Below are 14,093 nucleotides of genomic sequence, written 5' to 3' on the forward strand. Positions count from 1 at the left end.
GCATGGCTATACTATTGCAGTTGAGCCTCGTGTGATTTCTTTTTGGGCCACACCAAGTCGTGTGTCACACATCTTCATTTCTGATATTGTCCACATGTGACAATCACAACAGTCTCATCTTCACAACATGGAGGATCTGTCCAGGTTTCCTTGTCAGAGGGCAACATCCTACTCCATATTCTTCCAAATCGTACCTGATTGTTAAGTCCCTTAGTGTACATCCACTGCCAGACTTGAGTGTATTTTTCTGTCAGTCTTGCTACATGCCACTTTAATCTCGTTTTGCCTGCCTGTGTCATCTTGTTTTTTACTGGCTCCTCTATGGAGGATGTCTTGTATTTGATATTTTGTACTGTCCTATAAATCGTACCTTAGTCTTCATAACATAAGCATCTATGACAATGAAGTGGAAGAGTTGTAGATATATTTGAATTCTGTCTGATAGAAATATAATGGAAGTTTTGTTTGGTTACAGTGATGACATCCATTCTAAGTTGATCTACCTCTAATCAACAGTATTGAATATACCACTTCGCCATATTAATTACGGGAAATGTTAGTGAACATCCGCTCATGCTGAGGAAAAAGGAAGTGATATGGCAACGTAATAACATTTTGGAACCGCACGGAAGACAAGAATGGAAAAGTGTTTTAGGTATATTATAGTTATCTAAATTCTTATTCTTTCTATAGATAGCTGAAACTTATCTCAAATGTCGTGAGTGTTCCTTATACTACCTTTGGGGTCTCTGGCATGCAAAAACTATGATATTAGATACCATAATATTGAGAGTGTGATTTAAATTAAATATGTTTATTACTCTTTGTCATTTTATTTTATGCAACCCTGCATGAAATAACACTCATCACCATTTTGTGCTGTGGAAACCAAAATATGGTATTTACCCAATATGACAAAATTGGGTAGATTTTTGGAGAAAACAGATTCATTTTTCCTGCCAGAGATTTCCATGGTTATTAAGAAAGTAGATATTTACTTCATGATAGTGTGATTTGAGTTTTGAATCATAATTTTTTGTTGCAGATGAGTGTTTTGAAACATCAACTTGGTACCGAATAAAAAAGCCTGTGATTTATACCTTAATTTTATCATGATTGGACTGGTAACATATGCAGAAAATCAGGTACGGTATGTAGTTCAACAGCTTTATTTTTTATTAGTATATGAGTTTCGTTAAATAATTTTGCTATTAGCTTTTTTTTTAGCAGCTATGTGTATAGTAATCAATACCAGTATTCTCCCCAGAAATTTTTGTCACCCGATTGGCAGGTATAAGTAACCGGGCGGCCCTTCAGCCATTAACAGTAATATCAGATTGGTAAGCATTAACTGCAAAATGAACTATTTTAGTGTTATCACGAAGAACTTCTAGTGTTCTACTGCTTGTTTATCTATCTATATTATTTATTTATTTACATATTTTACGCCCACATTGGAGCACTTGAATACATTTGAGTTAATTTCTTCTTTTTCTCCCAGAATCTTCTCATCCTCTCCGACCTGGAAGCCCTTTGTGTGCCCGATATAGTATATTGTTTCCGTTCAACTGTTTTTAGTTTGAGACTTGTGCTTTTGTTCTTCAAAATCCTCTTCTCTTTTCTGTCTTTGATTTGTTGCCGAGTTATACCCAATTCTTCCAAATCATCCTGAACTTCTTTGAACCAATTATTATTGATTTTATTTTTCAAAAAATAATCAAATAGTTGTTTAAATATCCTGGTGTCTGGTAATCTTGATATGTGACAGAAAAAGGAAATTCTTCTTTTACACATTGTAGATATTATTGATTCACGTTCACGATAGACAATGTTGTTAGGCAACAATCTCCACTGTCCATCAACTTGGTGTTTTTTTTATTAATGTTCTAAGAACTGTCAGTTTTCTGTAATTTGTCTGTTGTAGATTTTACATTTAATTTGAATAAAGTTTCACTCGCATACGTTGCCTCCGGTTTAAGTATGAAATTATAGTGTTTCAGCTTAGCGTTTATTGAAAGAGATTTTTTTATATAGGTTGGCCAGGTAAGTCTTTGTGCTTGTTTAAATTTAGTTGTTCCGTGTTCTATTGCTTCTTTTTCATTTGTGTTCCATGTTATTATTTCCCCAAGATATTTGAATTTCTGAACAATTTTAATCTCTTTATTACTGTTCAGTTGAATAACTGGTAAATCAACTTTAAAAGTTGGCATCATTTCTGTTTTTTCAAATGAAATTTGTAATCCCATTTTTTTTGCTATAATTTCTAGTTGTTCAATTTGAAATTTAGCCTCTTCTATTATATTTGCAAGTAATGCTAAATCGTCCGCAAAAGCAAGGCAGTTGAGTTTAGTATTTCTACAGATCGACTCTACGTGATAGTCAAGCTAAATATTTAAACTCTGATGTAATTGATGCAATTTTGTGTACTATAATGAAGATATTTCATTTAAATAATCAGTTTTACAGTATTTACGTTTTAATTTGGAGCACCCAGTGACTAAAATATATATTTATATTATGTACCTAGGACATACCTACACGGTCTGCAAAAACGAAGGGCGGTTCGCCCATTGAAAATGTTGTAGGGAGAACACTGAATATTAAACCCATTCCAACTCCTGTTGTACCTGTATACTTTCATCTTCATTGAGACTGCTATGTCTTTAATCTCTTTTCTTTACATTATTAAAAAGAGAGTCCAAACTATTGTCACTTAAGTCCGCTTCTCTTACCCCCACCACAGAGTCAATTATTTTCCTAGACAGCTTATTCTCCTCCATTCACTTCACATGACCCCACCACCTGAGCGGGTTTATATATTCAACTTCATCATATTCATTCCTAATTTAGCCTTTTTCTCCTCATTCAGAATACCTCCTTCCCGTTGTTCCTACCTGTTTGTACCCAGCTTTCACTACCGTACAGCAAAGTCAGTTTGAAAGCAGGACGATGGAAAGGTAATTTTATGCCAGTACTCTCTTCTTTCTTACAGAATATAGTTGATTGTAATTGCGAGCTCGCTGCATTAGCTTTGTTACAACACCTCGATTTGATTTTACTTATTGTTCCACCTTCCTGGGAGAATACTGATCTTAAGTATTTGAAACATCCATATGTTCCAGCTTTGTATTCCCTACCTGACATTTAATCCTTTCATTTCTTTCCGACTGACATCGTTTTTGTCTTGGAAATACTGATTTTCAAATCATACTCGCTGCATCTCTTTTCAGGTTCCAATATATTACTGTATTTATTCATGTGTTAGACCACCTCGCATATTAGACTCCCCGGCTTTTCGAGATGAAGAAAATTAAAAAAAGAAATCTCGCCTATAAGACCCCCAACGTAATTCGTCAGAGAACGACGACGATTCTGCTTCGAAGCGGGTACAAGTCTTATTGCAGCTCTGATGACATAGTTTCGTCCGTATGACCTACGCAATGAAAATGCGTCGAATCCATGCGGTATATCTGTGTTTTGTAGTTAAGAAATGTCCGCCTCTGTAGCGTAGGTCTACTGCAGCTCTGATGACGTCGCACAAATAGAGAATAGGCCTAGTTTCGTGTCCAACCCGCGCATTGCAAGCATGCATCAGTCATGCTACATGTCTGTGTTTTGTAGTTAATAATGTCCACCAGCGTAATAGTTAGTACAATTAGTTGCTGTTCTCGGGGGGTCAGACTTCGATTTTCGGTACCGTACTGCCAGAGATTTACAAATGGCAGGAAGGTTGATATGCGGTAAAAGCGGTACATGTAACTTCCCTCCACTGGAGGTGTGTCTAAAAAGAGCTGTACCACCTCGGGATGAGGAAACGATTGTACTTTAGTTGAGAAATATTCGCGGTTGTTGCTATTTATACAGCAGGCGAGATCATTAACAAAGTGGTTGTTTAATATCTCGTAACTCGGGCCAGTATAGGTATATATTTGGAGAGAATTAAGTTTAAAACGTGATAAAAGCTATCCAGTTAAAGCAATTGTTTTACTCCCAACATACGTAACAAATAATAATAATTTTATGTCGCCCCATACTTTAAACGATTTTCGGAGATGCCAAACAAAACATACTAGGGTATGCATTAATAAAAAGAGACAATGAACGTACAAAATTAAACATTATGATAATAAAATGCATTACCGCCACACCTGTAGATATCCATAAATGCGGTATATTTTCCTGTTATTTATTTTTACTTTTCCCGTGAAACTTTTGGCACTATCCGATAATATACCTAACCTAAACAATGTGGTCTGTCTTATCTCGTGGACAGCTGTTTACGCAAATCCTGATGTGATAAATGTAGAGGGCAAGTATGAAATGTACTTAAAAATAAGGGTCTGTGTTTCATCAGCCGCAGTTATCAAAAGAATGTTTCCAGTTACTGTGTATTACATTTGGAAGTACAACTCGTAACATACGCTAGTTATCAGCTGATGGTTTGGCATGCCTTCTACAGTGCGGCTTTATTCGGAAGGAGTGGCTTCTGCTACATATACACCAACTGGGAATATCAGAGATCATCTGGGAATAGATTTACACTGTTTAGACTCTATAGCCGGGAACAAAATAATTTTTGAAGGTTCAAAAAGACGCGACCTTGTATGCTCTTGATTGCAGTGCATGGCTCAAAGAGAATGAAGCATGGCTGACTTGACTGGTGAGAGATAGCCGTGAAGATGACGTCACTTAGAATGCCGACACGCCGGTAGCAAGGCAGGGAAGTTGGAGGCGCAAGGCGATAATTCAAATGGAAGCAGTGATTAGGTTTACTGTGTGCTAGGCCTACTGCTGAACTGACAGAGACAAATGACTGGCCATTAAGTTCTTTGTATCAATATTTAATTATATGATAACACGATACCCGTATCCGTTTCTTCTACGGGTTCGAGTATGAAGTGAGACGAATCTTCGTGGCGAGTTTTTACGGCTGTATGCCCTTCCTGATGTCAGCCTCACCAGAGGAATTAATGAGTTGTAACAAATGACGTGATATGAGTATCTAAAATGGACTTTTATATGTTCCGTGAGCCTAAACGTCGTGTTCACCGTTTATTGTCCTTTTACATTTAGAAATACTGTCTTCTGACTTAAATACATTCTAAGTTTGTTAAATAATAGTACGTATAGTTTGGCGTAGGGGCGTGGCGACCCCATCGCCCAGTAGGAAACCACTGCAATCAGCCACCCGAGTATTGGCGGGAAAACCATACCTCATTGGGTTAGGAGGAAATCCCAACCCAAAACCCTGAACATCTGGGGTTGTCCCTCTGCGGTTAACAACCGTAGTTCTAAATCGGAGTTTGCTCCACCCAAGGTTAACTATCTGCAAAAGTCAACCATGGAAAGGTCTTTTAGGAAAAAAATTCCACCGCCCTGTCCAAGAAAGCAGGAGAAGGCTACATCGGATTTGGTGGGTAGCCACCTTGAAGACATCAACGAGTCGGAGCGTTGGCAATCACCCATTCCTATGCCAACACATAAGAACAGGATCAAACAAGATCAGATCAACTACATTGCAACTTATAATATTAATTCTCTACTTAAAGCAAGAAAACTAAAGAACTTGATAGATGAATTAGATAAACAGAATCTCTACTTAAAGCAGGAAAACTAAAGAACTTGATGGACGAATTAGATAAACAGAATATTTTAGTAGCAGGACTCCAGGAGATGAGAAATACTACAGAAGAACTATTCGAATCTCAAGGCTACAGAATTTACAATGGGAAACCTGGACTAAGTGTTATGAAACAATGCTCCCAATTTGGAACTGGGTTTATAGTCAGTGTGAAAATAATAGATTTGATAATCGATTTTCAAGCCATCTCACCTAGAATTGCAACTTTGAGTTTAAAAGCATCCAACAAAATTTATACGATCATAAATGCCCATGCCCCTACTAATGAAAAGAATTTTCTAACAAAGTCTAGGAAAGAAGTGGAAAAGTTTTGGGATCTCCTTGACCAAACTGTAAACCAAATAAATATTAACAATGTTAAGATCCTGTTAGGAGACTTCAATGCCCAACTCGGAAGGGAAAAGAAATACCGAGATATCATTGGGAAAATGGGCTCCACATAAATGTACAAATAAGAATGGTCAAAGACTTGTTGAATTCTGCAGAGAACACAAACTAATCTCAAAGTCCACCTACTTTAAAAGGAGGCCCAATAAACTTAAAACTTGGACACATCCTGATTGGAAAAGAGGAGAATGGCAGCTGGATCACATATTTATGGACAAAACCTTCCACAGAGAAATCTACAATGTTAAAGTATTAAGAGGAGTAGATATAGGTTCAGATCATTACGTAGTCAAAATCAAAATTAAGTTCACACCACTAAAAAAGAAACCAAAACACAATAAACAAAAGAGGAACTTTGATCCACACCAGTTAATTAGGAATGATAAGTATAGAGAAGTTACACAGAACATAAAACTGACATAACTTAGAAGTACTGGTTCCAATTCTCAGGCAACAAGCTGAAAATTTAGCCCCATTGAACACATGTAAAAGACATGCCTGGTGGACCTCAGAATGTTACAAAATTCATGAAGAAAGACATCAGGCATGGTTAAAATTTCAAACACACAAAACAGAAGAAAGTGCAACCAACCTCAAAAATATCAGGGAAAAGTTCACACAAATTATCAGGCAAACCAAGAGACAATCACAGAAAGATCTAATCAACTCAGTAGAAGAAAACTACCACAAAACCAATTGCAGAGACTTTTACAAAATGTTTGGAAGACAAGTACAAAAATTTGCCCCTCCCACATTAATGCTGAAAAGTGAGGATGGAAAAATGACACGTAATGACAAGGAAAATGCCGAAATCATGGTAAAAGCATTCATTAAACTTTTGAATTGTGAAGAACCCCAGGAACTTTTAGCAATTAATACAGACACGCCCATCAAAATCCCGCCTGAACTCATAAATCCCCCAACAATCCAAGAGGTGGAAACAGCACTCAAAGAGTTGAAAAATTATAAGCCATGCGGAGAACACAAAGTTTTCGCAGAAATGTGGAAATATGCCAGTGATACAGTTCGAACATCCTTACACATGGCCCTAACAAAAACCTGGATAACAGAAAAGTTCCCGAACATTGGACCACAGCCATAATCCACCCACTCCACAAAAAAGGAGATAAAATCAATCCAGATAATTACAGAAGTATCTTTCTCTTAGACTGTACATACATGATTTTCTTCAGAATCCTATACAGGAGGATCAGAGAGCAACTAGAGGAAGAATTAGGTGAATACCAAGGAGGCTTCAGACCTTGGAGAAGCTGTGCAGAACAAATCATCACTTTAAAATTAGCCATGGCATATTACAAGAAGCAAAACAAACCTCTTGCAATAACCTTCGTGGACTTTAAAAAAGCTTACGACTGTATCCATAGACCTTCAATGTTGAAAATATTAAGAAATTTCGGGCTCCATCCAAAATTAATCAAATTGATTGAACTCACCTTAACCAAGACTAAATCAAAAGTCAAGTTCAGAGGGGAATTCTCTGAGCCATTCATCATGAAAACAGGCTTAAGACAAGGAGTTTGCTTGTCACCACTGTAACAGTTCAAATCCCGTTACAAGATGATATCTGTATTTTTATTATTTTATCTGTATTATTATTATTATTATTATTATTATTATGTCCGTATTATTATGTTATCTGTGATATTGTTACTATTATTGTAATTATCCGTTTTATTCAATTCGATTTTGCAATTGCCTGTTGCTTGCAAGATTGTACTTAGATGTATGCATATATACGTATGTGTAGGATAACACTCAATACCTGTACAGTGAGAATTGTTGTATATATCAGAGATTGGGTGTGACGTTGGGACATTGTGCAAGATTAGTGGCGATTCTGCCAAGTCATCGCCGAGCCATGGCTACGGCATTGTATTTATTTAGATATGCGCTCACGGAGTTAGCCGCCTCCGGGCTATTTCACCACTGTATGTAATATTTGCCGCGTGGTGGGAGTATGTCATTGTTATTTCTGGAGATTACGTAGTTGTATCAACCAACGTCTATAAAAGGTGGATGCATATTGTAGCGTCAGTCATTAGTTATACGGATGCAGTACAGTGAGGAGGTCTACTAGATCAAGAGGCCTTGGTTGGTCAGTGAACGAGTGTGAACGAGAGATGGTGAAGACTCAGTGAGCCATTAATTATTGGTCATTGAGAGAGTGAGACCAAAAGGTTGATCGCTCACTCAGTTGAAGATACGGACGCAAGGGCTTACCATGGAGTCAGAGAGGGCAACCCTGGACCTGCCAAGAGGTCATACCATATTGACTTACAAAGAAGTCAGATGATATGGAGAAGAAGCAGTCACAAGGATGTATCACCAAGTTAGGCATGACACATCTTCAGTAAACACCAGATCAATGGATTACGTCGTAATTACACTCAAAGTGTTGAAGGTACAGTCAAGTGAATCAGTGAGGGAAATATTTCGTATAAATTGTTAAATGTCCGGTCAAGAAGAATTCAAATTCATGCCTAGTTTCTTTCAGTTGCAATGTCATAATTTCATATTCTCATCTGTTTTATCGCAACAAGACTCACTATTTTTTGATATATTATTTAAAGAATATATATATTGTTCTATCAAACGAATTCATAGTTTCATTTCATTGACAGTAAAATATCTTAACCTCAAAATTAATGGGGAAACTGAACGCCAATCTCCTTTTCCCAGAACTTATATGGTATGTTGTCAAAAGTAAGCTTATTACCCCACACCCTGTTAGTTTTTAGTAATAAATATGTTAAACCACTGCTGTTCAACTGTGCCTTGGAAGATATAATGAGGGAATGGTGCAAGAGTAACACAAAGAACATCCGAATTGGAAGACCCAAAAACAACATAAGTTTAAATTGCCTGGGTTTTGCTGATAACCTTGCTCTCTTGTCCAACAATATTCAGGAAACCAGACAAGAAGTTATATCACTACAGGAAATAGCACAGAAAATTGGTCTTGGAATATATTTTGGAAAGGCAGTAATCATGTTTACTGACTCACCACTCATAAACAAAATTGCCTTAGGAAACCAAAAAATCAAAATTGTAGATAAATTTAAATGTCTGGGAGAAATCAAAACATATAACCTCAATGAAAAGCCAGCATGGCATAACAGAATAAATAAACTGACCAGAGCACAATATGTCACCAAGAATACCTACAACAAAAAAGGCCTGTCAATAGCAACAAAATTAAAACAATACAAAACAGTCATTCAACCAGAAATAACATACACAAGCAAAACCATCTTCAGAACAACTAACACTGCATAAATAGACACAATACTCAAGATAGAGAGAAGAATCATTAGAACATGCATCAACAAATCATACCAAAAAGATGCGACACTGGAGAGTAGCTTCTAATGAAACAGTCTACAAGGAAATAGAACCAGTAATGAGCTCAATCAGGAAGAAACGCATTTCATTTTTTGGACATCTAATCAGGTCACCAGAGAACAGGATCATCAGGAGAATAATAGAAAAATTATGGAATAGTAAGTGCAGCATTAAGTGGATTACAGATATCAAGGAAGATAGGGATGAACTACAAATTACAGTGGAAGACGTAAGAAACAAAACCGACAAAATCGAGCAACTCACAGACAAGCCAGACTGCAAATCAGAATCAACAAACAGACAATAGGAAGGGTGATTTCCGATGAAGAAAGGAGGATAAGATCAGAGAGAATGAAGAAGTACTGGGCTGACAGGAAACTAAAAAATTCTTTGTATAAAGTTGGCTAGAGTGGTCCAATGAAGGCCATAAAATGTAAATAAAATAAAATAGTACTATAGAATGTTTACACGTACAGTTTATAGCTCTTTATAACCTAGAAGTCATGTGTTCGCTGCACAAAATTTTGAGGTTATCACATATTGGACTCACCTTTACTATTTTTGGCTGTAAAAGTGGGAAGAAAAGGGGTCCAATTCGCAAGTAAATACGGTAGTTTACAGGCTTTCAACACAGTCTACATTTAACACCAGGGCATTTGCATAGGCCAAATTTGAGGCTCTGTTAAATCCGAGTATTATTTGAATTTTTCTTTTCAAAAATTTAAAATAAGTTTTGTACAGTTTTTCATTTTCTGCTTATTCCTGCCATGTCATCGTACTGTGCCTCCTCTCTACCAAGATCATGCACGTGTTTGTTACCATGCCTGAAACTAAAATATCTTTGAGAAGGAAGTGTCTGCCTGTTAAAGTTTATTGCTGGACGATGCAGGGTCACATCCAGATGAACAGGAACTAGTATGTGATGGAATTCCTGTTTTATTTTTGTCCCCTAAAGTAATGAGTTTGAAGTAACCTAGGGATCAGGGCATTTTGGAATGTCTAAAAGAAATGTATCGGCACTGCCTGCTACATCCACTCCCCCAAGCAACAGAACATGAGGAAAACATTACAAAGTTCCTCAAACAGATAATCATGGGGAACGTAGTGTATTGGTTAGCAGAATCATGAGACGACGTGAAATTACGGAGGATGATTTTAGGAAGTACTGTATCTTCTGAGAGTTACTCCGATGACAGCAGTGATGGTGACTGCTTTTATGTTTTCTCCTAATTATATTAGAACCAACTTTCCATTATTGCTGTTGGAAGAAATTTCTGAGTGTTTACTGGTAAGTTCTGCAACTAGCATTTACATTTAGTGCAGCTGTTGTACTAATTTTGACATTTTTGTATCTGTGCTGTCATAATAGGTGGAGGTAGTGTTACAGTATATTGAGAATTTGTCCTTTGTGATAACAGAGAAAATCTTTCTGCTGACAGTTGTTTTTCCTGCTTCACTATATCCTGCGTTTCATAATTATGTAATAATGACTTCATTCTGTACTGGAATCAGTTCCAGAATGTGGCCATCCCAGTTGCAGTCTCAACAACAGCAGCAACAGCAAAATGCTCAACAGCAACAAATTGTACAGAACCCACAAGCTGCAATACAACGCACTTTGGGGATGACCTCAGCCATCAGTCATGCCTTGCCGAAGCCACTTGACTACCAAAGAACGGAAGAGTTACGACAAACCCTAATTCCGTACAATGTTTTTGAAACGGATGAAGAGCTCAATCATCGGTAAGTTTATATATATTTTTAATTCCTTAGATGATATAAAGTAAACCGTCGTTAAGACGTTTTTACAGGAGACAAGGAAAAAGAACGTGTTAAGTGAGAAAACGTACTACTGAATATACAAGTAATAACTATCCAATAGCGATATGCAAACACTACTTACGTTTTCTCCGATATGAAGACATTTTGAGTCGTATATCACGGGTATAGTGAAAACTATATCTACCATTTCTAAAGATGAGAGGAGAGTGTTTAAATTTGTGAAAAACCCTAGAGAACAAATATGAAAACCTTATTCGCTGGGACTTATAAAATTAACGTTTTATTATAGATCACACTCTTTCTAAAACAAATGTTAGTAGAAGCGTTCTATTTCAGAGCAGTGGGTTCATCATCATCATCGTCATGAATTCGTTCCAGCGAGCCAGGTAGGATAGTTAACAACGATGTGCCTCCATTTATTACGGTCCTGGTATGCTGCTTTTTATCTCTAGGGCATCCCATGTTTCTCCTCTCTTCTCTAGGTCTTCTCTTTTCTTGTCTAACCACTTTTTGTAGGGTGTCAAATTAGTCTTCATCCCTTCTTTTAAAAACACTTCCTTGGTGTTCAGGTTGCCTGCATCTGCTTAACATGTCCTAGCCACTTCAGCCTTGTAACACAGCCTTTCTTCCATGGTCAGGCTGACCTGCAGGTTTCTTTGTATCTGATCATTCCCAATTCTGTCCTTCCTTGTTTCCTGTACACTTGACCACGTGCGACTGCGTGAGAATTACTTTGGCCGCCATTTTGAATCTGACAAAACTTCGGCTAACTCAAGTGATTGAGTCGAAACTCGAAGGTGCGAGTTTCAACGTTTGCACGACCTCTGCACGCTTAAAGATGCGGATGTCAGTCCACTTTCTAAAAGATTTTAATTTTGTCTTCATTAGTAAGGTAGTTCACGACATTTTGCGAATCCACTACGCTATCTCAAGACAAATATGCACCACGCTAGTCAACTTCACACGATTATGTTCCTAATCCAGATATAGGCTATCACTTGACAGTTATTCGCTACTATTCACTGTACCCCTAAACACAAAATCAATTTCTAACTTCTGAGTGGAATGTGAAATACAAGCACAAACAGGCTCACTGTGTTATTCAGGAATCTCACTGCTAACTGGCAACCAAAACGGAATATTCCTGAGGCTGACAACTTGCTCCCCGAAGGTGAAACATCCTGCGAAATTTAGGAATTCAAGACCTTTTTCCACAATCACGCAACTGGTGAGGGCTCTTACCTGTGCTGGGAATAAAGTTTCTTTCTCAAGGGATGACAAACAACATTTTCAGGGCTATGAAAAGTGATAATGAAGAGCGGTAATAGCAAAAATTCGTGACACGAAAAGTGAGGTGTTTTTATTGAGACTTAATATGATGAACCAGGACTTTGAATTTACAAAGTGTTAAATAGAAAAATGTGTTAATGTGAAATGTACTAATCAGATTTCACTGTATAGAGAGAGTGAGAGAGACTAGGTGTATCAGCTGCCCTACCAATATTGTTTCATGCAGCATTGTACACTGTTACGCGTTTTAGCATTCAGTCCGCAAGCCTCTGCGAATTAACTAAGTGCTTCCATAATCCTCTGTTTGTAACCAGCTCTGTTGCTTCGGTTAGTTGCACATCTCTTAAAATATGGTATCCCTCTAAATCGCTTAGTTGATTAAGAAATTGTTTTCAGTGTTATTTAGAATTATGTTTGCTAGTATTCCTTAAATAAATATGTGATAATGGTGAGCCCATGGTTAACCCTTCCTTTTGACGGTAGATTTTTGTTGGTGAATGCAAGCCCGCTTCGATTTAATGTTCTTGTAAGATTATACATGATTTTCCATAAAATTCTAGAAAGATACCAAACTCATACAAAAACACATTAAAATAGGTATGAAACAGCAATTGGTTTGTTTTAAAATGTTTGCCGATGTTCTTCAAACAGTGGCTTACACATTAGCTCGTATCTTGAGAATGAGAAGTATCACATTCTTATTTTATTTCAGTATATAGTAGAATATTAAAATTAAGCAATCATTTACTTCAGGCTACTGCTGTTGAGTGCACTTATTGTGAAAAACTTGTTCTCCCAATGTTTGTGTACACTAATCGGAGTTGTGGGGAGACTCGAGGCAAGACCAGCTGAGAGCTCGCACACGTCCGCCTCGCTCGTGCATGTAGCGAAGAATCGATACGGGAGATGATCGATCACATTCAATATAAACGCTGGAGGTGTGTATGAATATTGAGAACTGAAAAGTTAACACGCCCGAATTTGCCCATAGTAACAGATAAATCAATAAAAGGATTTCTTTTTTTAGCTGAAGGATATTGCACAGATTAGTGTAGGAATTTTGTAGGGGCATAATAATATTGTCATTAAAATGGGGGGTTCTCTTCTGCTGTACTACAGTGGCCATGGTCAGATGTGTGTCTGTGATCTTACTTTAGCCCAAGCGCCTGTGCTCTCAATTCCTCTTCGGCCTTGAATCATCCTTAGCAAGCTTATGATGTCTTTTTTTCATAGGTTCTTAATGTCCCATAACCAAAACAATTAGAAATAAATACTTGAGAATTTTAACATTTCCGTATACTAAATGCGGGTTTGCTCTAATGTGAATTACGTAAATTGCATTGCTTTTATGGAATAATTATCAGGACTTGATATTTCTTCTGTTCAATGCGGGTTTACGTTAAATCAAGGTCTCGCAAAATCAGGGTTATACTGTACATCCTGAAGATATCTGTCCTTTTGGCATGCACAGTAAACACGGTAAAATGGATATATCTGTGTTAGCGGCCTACACAAACATAGGAAGCACCGAACGAGTTGGCTGTGTGATTAGGGTCGCATAGCTGTGAGCTTGAATTGAAGATGGCTGTCCGTAATTTCCCATTTTCACACCAGAAAAATGCTGGGGCTG

General features: G+C 37.3%; 1 protein-coding gene across 4 annotated transcripts in view; it reads left to right on the plus strand.

Annotated features, from left to right (window-relative positions):
* The window catches only part of hrg (hiiragi), a 210,618-nt gene that overhangs the window by 29,740 nt on the left and 166,785 nt on the right, over positions 1-14,093 (plus strand). For 3 of the 4 annotated variants that reach the window (XM_067151793.2, XM_067151794.2, XM_067151795.2), the window contains exons 2-4: positions 476-655; positions 1,046-1,150; positions 10,904-11,134. In XM_067151793.2, coding sequence (XP_067007894.2) covers positions 1,113-1,150; positions 10,904-11,134 — 269 coding nt within the window. In that variant the 5' untranslated portion in view covers positions 476-655; positions 1,046-1,112. The remainder of the gene's footprint in view (positions 1-475; positions 656-1,045; positions 1,151-10,903; positions 11,135-14,093) is intronic. The other variant, XM_067151796.2, reaches the window with a different exon arrangement.

The sequence above is a fragment of the Anabrus simplex genome, chromosome 7 (genome assembly GCF_040414725.1).
Source record: "Anabrus simplex isolate iqAnaSimp1 chromosome 7, ASM4041472v1, whole genome shotgun sequence".
Taxonomy (NCBI): domain Eukaryota; kingdom Metazoa; phylum Arthropoda; class Insecta; order Orthoptera; family Tettigoniidae; genus Anabrus; species Anabrus simplex.